The 13,735-nt window shown below is 39.4% G+C and overlaps 1 protein-coding gene across 1 annotated transcript in view; it reads right to left on the bottom strand.

Moving 5' to 3' along the window:
- Positions 1–13,735, bottom strand: part of LOC118796344 (coiled-coil domain-containing protein 18-like) — a 103,858-nt gene that overhangs the window by 35,271 nt on the left and 54,852 nt on the right. Inside the window, exons 23-24 of the mRNA XM_036555181.1 lie at positions 4,680–4,869; positions 2,185–2,338 (exon numbers count right to left, since the gene is read on the bottom strand). Coding sequence (XP_036411074.1) covers positions 2,185–2,338; positions 4,680–4,869 — 344 coding nt within the window. The remainder of the gene's footprint in view (positions 1–2,184; positions 2,339–4,679; positions 4,870–13,735) is intronic.

Raw genomic sequence — 13,735 nt, 5'->3', positions numbered from 1 at the left:
AAGATATCGTGCTATATGTATACTGCATATGCCTTCAGGAACACCCAGTTGAAGTAATTTATATAATGACCTGAGAAACGTTGCATCGTACATAGTTACTAACAGCAACACAGTTGCTAACAATCTTGGAAAAAAAAAGCTGTCAAAATGTAAACACTAAATATACAAAACAAACACAATCATGTTAATTATCTGGTGCAATGCACGGAGACGGTAAACACAGTATTTTTAGACCAACTGCACTCTGGCCTTTACAGTATGCCTAAGACCTTCAGCTTGCAATAGTTTCATAGAGCTGTAGAGAGGAGGTCTCACTGGAGCTCAGATGGTATTGATCTTTCAGGCATCAGTATCCTTTTCCCACTGTGGTCACTGAATAGGAGGAAAGTTCAATACAAAAATCGGCTGCTCATCCAGTTTTCACTAAAGCAATTTGTAATATGGATTTATTTTCACTACCTACAATGCTGGCTGCTGCTTTTACTATTTAAAAGCTTTGACTGGCTAACCGGAGAAGCTTTATCTTTTTAAGTGTTCAATATGGTGATTCACTTGAAGGTGGCAATTTTGCCTTAAAAAGCACCATTATGGATTTCATGTATAGTTTTTTTTTTTTAAGCCAATAAAAATTAATTCTTACTATTATCCAACCAGTAAAAATAGAACCTCAACATGACAGTGCTGTCTTGGACTGTATGTCAATATACACACTGTGGGCTTGAGCAAGGAAACATTCAATTTTAGGAAAAATCATTCCATTCCACCACTCCTCATGTTTAATGCTGTGGATAGTGTTTAAAAATGCACAGCTTCTGGGAGGAGGTGGAGTTGCTGAAGCTGGGAACCCTGGTCTTCCTTTCCACAGCACAGAGACACAATCACACTGTTAAAGCCTGACCTCTTAGCAAGGTTGGAGTGTACCACATGCAAGCTCTTGACGGAGGTGATCGCTACAGTATTTCTAGAAAGAACAAAGCAATAGTAATTTTGCTTTGTTTTCTTTCTTCCATCCAATACATTTAACAGTGAAAGGAGTTTCACATAGCAAGACAGACGACTAGGCTGTTTCCCTTATTGATGTATTGCAGGGTGTGCCTTTCTTTTGAAATTGCATGGATTTTATATAATAATGTGCTTTTTAAGAACTTTGAGTTTGCAGTTCTGAATCCTGCTAGCAATGAAAGTATTAGCTGTGGGAAGAAGATTTTTTGTTGTTATTGAGTTAATTTCGCTCTTCGGAATCAGCATGAGATCAGACTGAACTGCTTCATAAACATCTATTTATCGAATTGCATGTCAGTATAACATTTTAATATTCCAAATAAATTTACCGCTAATCTAGTGAACATTTTTGTAAGAACAGGCGGAAGGCCTAGTCGTTAGGTAATGCACTTTCTTGTCTCAGGTGGTTGCTACGATGTCATGACCATGTATTGTACTGTAATTAGCAAGCACTCACAGGTCCATCCCAAACAAACGGGACATGAAACTGATAAGAATCTCTTAAACCAGCTTTTATCCAACTTTGTGCCTTTGTATCTTTTGGCTTACATTTCAGAACCAAGCATATTTAACCACATTACTCAGAATAAAGAGAAAGAGAGATCTTGAATTATTCAGCACTCCAAGTTTCCACTGAAAAGAAGTTCAGGAGAATTTTAATGATTTCAAAGGAACTTGCAAGACCTGGATTAATTAGCTCTCTCCCTTTGTGGAGCTGAACCTGACAACAGCAATCCAATCTGATTCCCACATGTAGAACATTATGAAATATTACATGCTGGAATTACACTCAAAGAACCTTTCCACATTCAGTCCTTTAATTTTAGAACAAGATAATCCCCTCTCTGTCACATGATATTCTCCGCTAATCAGAATTTGGAACACTCTAAATCCGTCGCAGTGTGTCCTGGGGAGAGCAAGATGGGTGTCGACAGGGGTTTCGAGCAGAGTGAATAAATAAACAAACAAGCAAGGCCGTCACAGCCCCCCGCGCGTGTTTGGCGGACTCCGTGAATTATTAACACACACCTGCCACCGAGGCACAGTGTGGCAGGAAACGCGGCACTGGTCACCTTCGCCAACAGGATTGACTCACCGCCGGGGGGGGGGCGGAAAAGGTGCCCCCCACACCGGGGACGCGACGTCCCCCCTTCCCCTATCCCCCCCTCGCTGCGCGCTCACCTGGTGAGCGAGGGCGACGGCCTCCTCTTTGGCGCCGCCGTGCTCCACCTCTGCCCTGTGGCGCTCCCGCCGCTGGCTCGCCGAGTCCCGCAGGGCCTTCTGCAACGATGCCTTCGCCACGCTCGCATCTCCTCGCGACGTCTCTACCATGTGCCTGGGGGGGGGGGGGGGGGGGGGGTGCACACATAGGAGAGGCATGCAGCTCCAATCACAGGGATAAAGAGGAGCAACATGTGTCGCTCAGAACACGCTCGGCGCGTGTGAAAAAATATTCAGATATATTCGTATAAGCAACAATATGTCGGTATGGATAGAAGTAGCACCGATCAAGACAGGGAAGGTAATTCTGCTAATAAGTCGTTCTATGGTTTCATCTCACATTTTCATCATTAAATGTTCAATAAACCATGAATCCATACAAAAGGAAAAAAAAAAAATCTCATCAACCTTTCTTCATGCGTACGTTATATTACGAGAGGTAATATGAAGGTTCTTTGCAAACAGAATAGCATTGCCTCAGTTCATTAAGTGCCTGAAACAAAGTATTCATTTGAGGGATTATCATCTAGCAAAGGACTGTATTTATATAGGCTTTGTTTGAACCTTTTCCTTTTTTCTTAATATAAGCACTCAAAGGTGCCTTGCATGGGAGTAAGCATGTACGACAAGGAAAAAAGAATTGCCAAATGGTAAAGAAATGCACAGTAAGGACCATCTAATAATCTCTGTTATACTCAGTAAAACAGCATTGTAAATTAATAGGCTACATGCTAATAATAACAAAAAAATTCTACTCAGCTTCATAGTAAAGTGTATCGTATTAGTTGCCCTATAGGCTGTAATTGTACAAATCTGATAGTACTGTGTCCTCAAACAGACCTTGCTCTCAGCTGAGAACTGTCTCATTGTGGAACTGTACACATCCTGTCCCCGTACTGTCGCTGTACTTACTGTATGCACTTTTGTAAGTCGCTTTGGATAAAAGCGTCTGCTAAATAAATAAATGTAAATGTAAATGTAAATAGTAACATGGTAATAGCCGGGGAGTCTACTGTATGTGCTAGTGTGAATGGAGGAAACGCTTGTAAAACACTTTCCAACACACGATTTACATTAGCAGATACACTAAGTGTTCTTATATTTAGAACGAAAGTAAAAGACTTATCCGAGGGCGCTTAAATCTCTCAGCATCCGAGACAATAGCCCAGGTGCCGGAGGAATGCCCGTACAAAGTCGTGGAACTATGCCTGTAAAAGGTAATCAATAAAGTGTCTATTTCTGTTCCTGCACAATGGGACCTAGCTGCAGTTGAAAAACAATCAATACAACAAATTATTACAATTTCCACAACCTCCACTGGACATTCCGTGGGGTGAAAAACACATTGTGGTTTCGCACAACTGCAAAGTCAAATTGATGTAAAGTAACATGGTTAAATACATACTAAACGCCTTTTTAGACGTGATCTGCTTGCTTTAACCATGAGGTTCACAGATTGTAAATACTCTACGTGGGGAAAAAATGCCTTATGTGGGATCTATAAAGTGCCATCAATAAACGGCTGGTGGCACAAGTCCACTTGCACATGGGGAATGTGTGATCTGTGCGACTCTAATAATCTAAAATGATATGTCAAGATGTGTTTAAGTCAGCAGCAGGAAAAGTGCTGTAAGGCTGTAACACACTGCAGCATATGTGCGTGCGCCTGGTTTACTTTCAGCAATGCTAACAGATTGGGAAACATAAGGCAGACTTCACAGTTTGCATCATGCCAAGGATCTGACTTCTAACTGCTGTAGAGGGGAAATGGGAGGGTGTTCCAGGGGGAGTAACGAGAAGGGGGAGTTCCCAGCAACAGATGAAAATCATTTTGCATCAAGCTACAGTTAATAATTAGCGCATGTGAGGTTTCAGACTACAAAACCATTCAGCAAAAATGCCTTACCAAAGTCCCACAGATATAAATAAAACTAACAAATACTTCAATGTCAAGATAGCCCACAGAAATATACAGCTGACACCTTCAATGTTTATGCTGATAACGTTTCTGCCACTAATGATGTAAGATGATGAAATTAGAGAACTGATTAATGTCATTAAATAACCAACTTGAACAAACATGTAATGAAATGCAGTACATTACAAGCAACCTGAGTAAATAAATATGGTGAAATTAATTTAAATTTTATTTTACAAATTGTTATTTTTAACTTTGCCTAATTTTATAACTGTTAGCTACTTAGTGCTTATTCTCACACTGCTGTTTAAAATGTGTTCATTTTGTCCAAATGCGTTCAGATCACCTATGTATATCATCAGCTGTCGGTATTACTTCTGGTCCGGCACCTTTTCAGCTATATATATATTTCAACCTCAAGGAAACGGATGGACGGATGTACGGATAGATGAACGAATGAGTATGGAGGAGGGAAGATGAGCAAAGAGAGAGGCGCGCGAGAGACGCGGGGTGGCCGGTCGGAGCGTGGCTCTCTTACTTGAGCTGGGCCACCTCGTCCTCGGCGGCGCGGGCCCGCTCGGCGGCGTTCCTCAGCATCACACGGGTCGTGCGGACGGTCTGCTCCTGCCGCACCGCCTCGGCCACCCGCTCCCTCAGCTGCTCCTGCGCCGCTCTCAGGCTGGACTCCAGCAGCAGCACCCTCTCCTCGCGACCCGCCAGCTCCTGGGCTGTGGGGGGGGGGGAGGGGGGCGGGGGAGACCACAGGGAATGACGGTCAACCACGGCCTCCCCAGCGCGTGCACCATCTCTGCCCATCCAACGGCCCACAAGATGGAGGCCTACATTGCACATGTACAAAGGTGCCGTTTTAACATTCTTCCAAGGAAAAAGAAAAAAAAAAAAAATCACACATTTGGAAGATTAACCATATGTGCCGGTCAGCATGAACAATTCACATATCAATTCATACATTTGGAAACTTTGGATATACTTGGGCGTGCACCTAATAAACATTAACTAAATATACCAAATATTTTCAGCAATTTTGCAGGTTTACTACTGATACAATATGCTAAAAGAGAGATAAAGAAGGAACACTACACTAAACATAAATGAGCAAAGAGCAAGGCAATAAAATGAAGGACACATCCTTGTAATAATAAAACACAATTAAAGGCAAAAACCAAACAATCAGGGGGACAAGGGGAATCATTAGATACAGAATGGTATAGTGAAGCTTACAATAAAATACACACACACACACACACACACACAATACGTATTCATATTCATATATATGTGTGTGTGTGTGTCTATCCCCTGTCCTCTACAGAGCAGAAAAACCAGCCTTTTGTTGTGGTTACACAAAAGGACTGTTACCATTTTCGATCAATAGATGGCACTCTTTACATTGAACGCAGCCCATCAGAGACAGCGTATATACTGCATTCAAGCAAGGCATTTTTACTTTTTTATTTAACATGAAATAAAATCCCCTTGTTCTGCACTTAGTACACTCAGCGTATAGAGTGTGTATATAAAAGATATGCCTTTGGCTCCCGTGTTGAAATAGCATTGCATTTTTATGTGTATGATTTTAAGTGAGAGACAATTTGTTGTAACAGGGACATTAAAGTAGAACCTCTCCCGTTCTCTTCACATTTCAGCTTAAAGCCACTTCCTTACTGATAACCATTTTTGTCACTCAAATGTTTGGTTGAATGCAGCATTCTAAACTCTCTGCTACTGCAGTTTTAGTTACGGAGAATAATACATCGATTGGTAACTTTGAACCATTGATGCATTTCTGTAGGGCTTTTAAAGCCACTGAACGTGGTGGTGGGTGAGATGCTGAGGGGACAGAGAGGGGGGTTTGCAAAAATGAATACTAAGAATCAGGGAAGCACATGATTAATTTATGGCATCGCAGTAACCCAACTGTTTAAATTGAAGCCGTAGGAAACCACACAGCAAACTCGAATCACTAAATATTTAACAATGTACAAACACTATTTCGCAGCCTGTCTTAACTGGATTACAGCACCTCAAGGTAAAACATTGTTAGAAATCTAAATAATCAATACCAAAATGTTGAAATGCAACTTTTGAGCTAAAATTCACATGCAAAGCTTACATTCAATACAACCCCTTTAACTCTGTTCATCTGGGGAATGGGCTAAGGTGAGCAATTAATTGCATATATGCATTCAGCACGTATAACCGACAGCACTGAGCAGACAGGTAAAGGCCACACAGCTTGTAGCAATGGAATAATAATTTTGAAGAGAGGCAGCCTCTGCCTCCTCAGACGACTGTGTCGCCTTCGGTGAGCACAATAGGGAGAGCAGCACCTAAAAAGGAGCAGGGTTCCTGTGGAGGTGTTACAGCCCATTTACACATTTCGGACACGCTTACACAGGATCCGCGGGCCCTGTGACTCCCCTATGTAGGAAACGGCCCCCATGCGCTAGGTGCCACTGGATCAGCTCCGGCGCCGTCCGGGAGGGGGGGGGGGGTTGGGGGGCTTTTAAATTCAATCCCTCCATAGGTATTGCTATATGCAAGCAAACGGGGTTAAAAATTGCATCAAATAAAGTTTACCTTTGCCTCGGATTTGAGCCGGAGTTGATTCCAAGCCAGAGGCAGTCGCGGCTGCTGCTTTATTTACAATCCCTTTGGCAGACTTACAACTGCCCCAGGCTATAACACAGTGTACCTAATGTTCAAACTGGCAGGTAATCTTATGTCAAACATACTCCTTTGATATAAAGTGATCAATAGATTCGTGTAAAGAAGTAATTTCTCTGATGTTTCTAGCTAGATTTTCTTTTATTATAATACATTATATATATGGTCTTAAAATCTTATAGTCTTGAGAGGTGATTCACACAAAACCATATGGAATAATAAATACAGCACTGAAATTGTGTGTTTAGATGTTTCCTGTGCGCAGCTATTTTGGATCAATACCCCATGTAATACAATTATCTGCAATGATCTAGTTCTATTGGAAAAGAGTTTGCTGTTGGACCACTGGGGGCTTTGAGACAGAAACACACATCAAATAATACTACCATCATGGCAATTAACATTTATCAATTAAAGGTGGCATTACACAATATTTTGAAATGTCTTTTTTAACCCCATAGGCGTTTGAGTGTTCCTATAAGAAATACGAGCCAAAATTATAGTAAAATCTGTACTTTTTAATGAACAAAAAGAAAATTAAGCATCTAACGACCATTGTATTTAAGATTAGAATTCAAATCTGAACATATTAAACAAAGTGGCATTACTAAATGTACCCATCAGTAGGTTTTTCTTTCTGTTTAATGCATATTTCAAACTCAATAAAAATACAATTACATACAATTATAAAAGAGATACACCATCACACTGGGACCACACATTTGGTGAGGTAGGCCGTATCTTTAATGTTGTAAGTGGAGATATTTCTGATCTCCACCCTCACACACTACTTTGCATATTCATTGTTGAACATGAATCATGAGCAGTCTTTTTAATGGTTTGCTTTCAACACCCATTGCATAAACTACCTATTTTTCACCTTTTAAGCATTAGCAGCATTTGCATTTAAACATTTTACTGTAGAAATGATGCGCTTTGGATTCTCTAATTAGAATGCAATGTATCATTTTCAGCAGTCCTTCCCGTCTCCAAGTCCAGCGTAGCTGATGCGCTGAACAACTCCATAAATCATGTCAAAGCTAGCCAATAAGATGTTCTCCTTTCCACAGGAATAGGCATGGGTGCCGGTGAAAAGTTATGTTTGCATGGACATTATCCAGTTGTCCATTAGCAGTCGATTAAGCTTAATGTTACAAAAGAAACAATTATACCAAGTACTACCCAGAAACAGCCACAGAACAATGTCCACTATGGGAATTTTTTTCTTAATTCAGCAATAAACTTGAGTAATACAAGTTAGTTCACAAAAAAATAAGCACACTCTCAGACCGAAATCATATTCCTTCATTCGATGGCCAAGTCCGCACATTTAATGCAAATACTAAAGATCTATGATTAGTTACCATGTTCATATTACAACAAAGTGTGAAAAATTATCTAATTGTTGTCTTACGCTATGTTATACATGAGTGGTTTTCTCAGACAGAAAATTTCTAGTGAAGAATTTACTACCAGATCTGCAAAGAGCTCCGTTAGTGCAGTCATTGTTTTAGAGTGTTTGGAGGGCAAGCTAGTCTCTTAACCTTAGTTCTTCAACGTGGAGATGGATTTCTTGACTGGCCATTTCCTTGTAGTTCAATTCAGCCCAATACCCTTCACATATGGTTCAATCATCCACTTGAAATCTTATAGTTTCTGCCAGTTCTCCTGCTTTCCAGCAATTTCCTTTCATTGTTATCATTCAGAAGAGTGATTAAATCTTTTTGAAATCGTTTATAGGTCCACACCAATACCTGTCAAAAAGGGTAGGCACCTTTGTATTTTTGCAACTTCTGATGCTTTGGGAATTTGCTTATGTAAGCTTTTTCTATTGTGGAAGAATTAGATTGTGTTCAAATAAAACTGCATTACTCTAATGAGTATGAGCATGTTGATGTCACTCTATCAGTCTATTATAAGCAGATGTCATTACAAACTTACAAAAACATTTCTTGTGATGTGAGAAATGTGTGCACAAAATTGAATGTCTATAAGCCACTCTGGTCAATATTGAGCTTTTTTTTTTTTTTTTTTGAAGAAATTAACTAAAATTGCTAATAAAAGAAAAAAAATCTGTATCGTGTTGTTGCAATGAGTCTACATAACTGCACATGCTCTTGAACAATTTCAAATATTATTTTAGCCGTATATGCTTACCTGAAATCTGACTGGCTCATGGTAGCCAACTTATGTCTAAAATAGGATGAATGATATGAATACATTTGAAAAGGTTTCTATAAAGACAGAGCTAAACAAAACAATTTTACATCACTCCAAAGAACAGTTCAGGAGGACATGCTATGCATAGCACTTAAGCATTTCTAATCACCAAAATGAGTATGATTTAAATGATTCAAAGTCCAACATGCCTTATGCTTGTGTTTACACTAGAAGAGTGTTCCTTGCGATATGGGGAACATATGGTATGACCTCGAAATAGTCATACCAGTGAATACTGAGAAATTATTAAAAAAAAAAAAAAAAAAAAAATTCAAAAAATGTTACAAAATCCAATATGGGAGTCATAGCATGAACAGTGGGTAATTAGCGTACACCCCTTATTCCCTTGGGTAAAACTAAACTTGCCAGGTTCTGCGGGTCTTTGACAATCCATGTAGATTTTATAGCCATTTGTCTAACGTGGTGGAAAACAGGGAGAAAAAAAAAGGTTCCAGGGCCTTCAATATTTGGCCTTCTAAAAAATGTAGAGGCTACTTTACATGTGTCTGTGTTCATCTCACTGGATAGGACAAATTCATTGATATTCAGCTATCACAAAGAGAGCTTTCAGGGGTTTAAGGGCGTTTTTTATGTTATTTTACATCTCCTTTTCTCATACTGCCAGAGAATCCCTTATGCCTGCACTGAAATCTCTGCTTATCGTTTGTGACTGTAGTATGTCAAACTTTTAAGCAATGGAAAAACAAACACTAGAGGCACAGATGCATTGTTGCCATCATCACCATTACGATTCCAGCACATTAAGTGCTATTAAATTAATCTAAGTAATCTAATTTTAATAATCTACATTTATTTCTTTCATATTTTCAACTTCCAAAAAAGAAAAGAAAATATTCTCACAGTTTTAACCCAAGAGACAATATTTTTCCTGACTAAACCTCTTAACAGCAACCTTGGGCTGATCTCAGAAAGATTATCAGTAGCTTACTGTTCAATTATTAAACATGAGTATCTGATTGTAGGTTGTGAGTGAGTTTAAAATTTCTGTACATAAAAACCAAGGTATGTGGCTTGTTGGATGTTAAAGTACATCGAGACAGTAGCCCTTCCAAGGCATTCAGAGATGGCACATCTGAACCAACCACTTATGATGTTTCTTATTTTTTGTTTTTATCACTCTAGGTCCTTCTTTAGACTCCAGCTGAAAAAGTAGATAAGTAGGTAAAATCTGCAGTATCCCATAATGGAAGAAGCAAAACATTGATTTTCATGTCCCACAAAAGTCAGTTCAGACAAAAAGGATAAACAGTGTTGTCTAAGCTAATGTGCAATTCAAACATTGACATTTAAATACTTTAATTTTATACTGTAGCAGCATTTCTGCTTCTCAGACTGATTTATGGAAGGTAGAAAGTTAACTGTAACTGTGATACATCTGCAGCTAATACAGTACTGGAGGTTCCAAATTAAAAATTATGCAATGGCAGTTAAGGCACATCTTTAAAGTACTTGTGACAAAGCTGGTGCCTACAATTTGAGTCCGATTTAAATGGTGGCCATGGCAGGAAATGCAAGCTGGGTTTTGGCAAAAGCAGGAACTGGAAATTGAACCTGCACTTTACTGAAGGGCCAGAAAGACTGGCCTGTTTGTTGAGGAGACATACTATCATTGATGGTAGTAAAATTATATAATTTAGTGCATACCACAGCAGCAGCATCAAATATACTAAATGCATACGTTGAAATATAAAATGTAGCTGCAACACAATATAGTTAGGTAATAATACAAATTATAGCATCATCTGGGTAATGTTACATGGCACCAGTGAGAAATTACACCAAAGTGTAATTTTCTGACAGAATTTGGGCAATTTCACTCACGGCCATTATCCTTTTAAATAAAATTTGTCAGAAAACATGGAAATTCAGGACCATGAGATGTAAGAACTGCAAAATCTGGCATCCATATGTGGTGACAAAGAATTGACTGACATCAGTGTGTAAACCACGGAGGTGAGATTTATTGCTTTCAATATCAAACCCCACTGTTTAGATTACTTGTTTTCTCCAAATGGTAGAGAGGACACATTTGCAGCTGAGCCCTAGAAATGAGATTTAGACTCACAGCCTTATGATAAATCTTTACGAATAGTGATTAAAAGAAACACAAGAAATAGCAGTGTATCTGGACAAATTTATCAGCGAGTTAGATGCGAAAAAATACCTACAATGAAGTACTAGTTTTTAAATAAACTAAAAAAAAAAAAAACGTTCATCCAGTTGTGGTTGGAAATAAATTCTTCAGCATGAACAAGCTCACAATGAGATTGTGTTTCCATTCCTTGTTCCCTTGTTTCCATTTTCGGCTAAATTGTCATTCAACGCGTTTTTTTCTTCCACTAGCTTAAAACAGGTTACAGGTTATATCTTAAAACATAAACACTTCTGCTGTAGCATGTTTGTGCAGCTTTAGGAGGAGGTGAGGCCTTGAAACTGTGAGACAGCTGACATGACATGCTGCAGAATGAGATCACAAACATCTCTCGGCGGACAAAGGGGGAAAGATGACTTCTGATAATTAAAGCGCTCAGAACGGAGGGCCGCGTCTTGCAGAGGTGGTCTCCTGGTGCGTCTGAGGAGGCACGAGTTAATTCTTAATGAGACAATTCAGCATGTGTAACGATATCGTCACTGCGGAATAACAAAGGCCTCCGCTGCTGCAAATGATGAGATCTCCACACGGGTTCTACCGCCAGGCAAGGTGAATCATTACCAGGCACGTCTGGGCATCACACACGGACTACATATCCTCATCATTAAGGTGAGGCTCACTTCCTGTGCTCTGAAGGTGGCCGACAGCTGTTACAGCCACCGAACAGGAGCCTGTTCTAGCATCAACAGAGGGGGGAGAGGAAAAAACTGAAACAAAACAAGCGCTGTCAATAGAAAATAAGGCATGAGGATCACACATGCACGAGGCCCATTGTCTTGCGCGAATATAAAGCAGGGCAGATGATGAGAGCCAGAGATGGCCTCTTTCCCTTCCACAGGTAGTAATCTGCGCCTTTCTGAGGGGAACCATCATTTTCCAAAAGTGATTTCTTTGTGCTTTTCAAACTGACGTGCAGAGGGAGCGTGGTGTGATTTCCGCAATGGGTCCCTGGAGAAGCCCAGATGCAATTCGGAGCATTCATCTCAGGAAACGGCTCATTGAGAGTCCAGGGCTTCTGACTTTCACTTAATTAAAAACTGATATGAATAATTCCTCTGGGGTAGTCCGCCCAAGGAAGGCACCCAAATCAGGAATTCCCAAAAATGAAAAGAAAGACAAATCCAAGCTTTCTTGGAGATTTCACACAAAGGCATGCACATCCTCTTGTTGGCTACGTATAATGAGTATTTTGTCGATAAGTCAAATTCATGGTACAAAGGTGGCTGCAGCAGAAGCTACTGCACCGATGCTGGTCATAAGCATAACCATATTTACCAGCGAGGAATATAAATGCTAACGGGAAACAATGGATTTTTTGCGTTTTAAATATTTATCAGGTGGTTCAGTGCCACCTCAAGGAGGTGACCTTCCCAAAGTGAGGGAAGGTGGCATCGGTGACTTTTGACGGTGTGTACACAGGAAGCATCGCGTCGCTTACGGTGTTGTTTTCAGAATCCTGCCTGAAGTACTCCTGGGGCCTGACTTCCCGGTCTCCTTCCACATTTCGAGTACATTACGGCAGATACAATTATGGAATTTTACTGCCAAGGCGTTAATGAGGCTTGGCTTTGTGCCTCATGAAGTTCCTAAGGTTGTGATCAACCACTCCCCCTGTTGTGTCTTAATGCTTAAATAATTCACTCATTTCTTTCCTGTAGACTTTAAAATGAGGGCAATATGCTGTCACAAAAAAGCCTATTTCAAAGTAACATTTTTAACGTTATATATTACTTACATTATAATTTAATTTCTTAGGAGACTTATTACATTTTCATGTACAAATAATCCATTCAGGAAAGATACAATTCTGTTAGTTCTGTCTGTACAGCATATTTATTTCTAATCATTAGTAATGTACATATGCACATATGTAGCTATATGTACATATATAATACATGTACATAATGCATTCAGATATGGAATATTCAGATATCTATAAATGTATACTTCTTGCTTTTAACTCTGAAAATGAGCACATTAGGGCCTATGAGATTTTTATGAATCCCAACTTCAGATGTTTTTATTTGCTTGTTTCATTCCTTGTTTCATTCCTATCAAATGAAATATTTATGCAATTCATAGAAAGCATTATGATTTATTCATTAGATATATTAATGTTTGGTGCAACAGCTTGCAAGACAATCTGTACTGCCCATTCCCCTGTTTTAATTTATTTCCTTTAATGAATAAATGAAAAGGCTCATAGCGCTCAGCAATACTATAAAAGTGACTAAGTACAGTAATACTAAATGAATGCATATTGAAGAAATCGAAATAAGGATTGATAAAATTACAAAGCTTAAAATCTAGGTTACACGCTGATTATTTTGAATACCTGAAAGACTCCGCTGAGTGTTATTTTTTACGCTAACTCAACACGTTGAATATATAATACTTGACAAATACACAATTCCTTAAATTTAAGTTACAGAACACATCTAAGAGTAATTGTCAGTAAGTCTTTTGACTTGCACAATTACATAGTACTACACGTAAATTAATGAAAACAAAGA

The sequence above is a fragment of the Megalops cyprinoides genome, chromosome 2 (assembly GCF_013368585.1).
Source record: "Megalops cyprinoides isolate fMegCyp1 chromosome 2, fMegCyp1.pri, whole genome shotgun sequence".
Taxonomy (NCBI): Eukaryota; Metazoa; Chordata; class Actinopteri; order Elopiformes; family Megalopidae; genus Megalops; species Megalops cyprinoides.
Note: the sequence above shows the minus strand (reverse complement) of the source record. Positions and strands in the feature narration are given on the sequence as shown.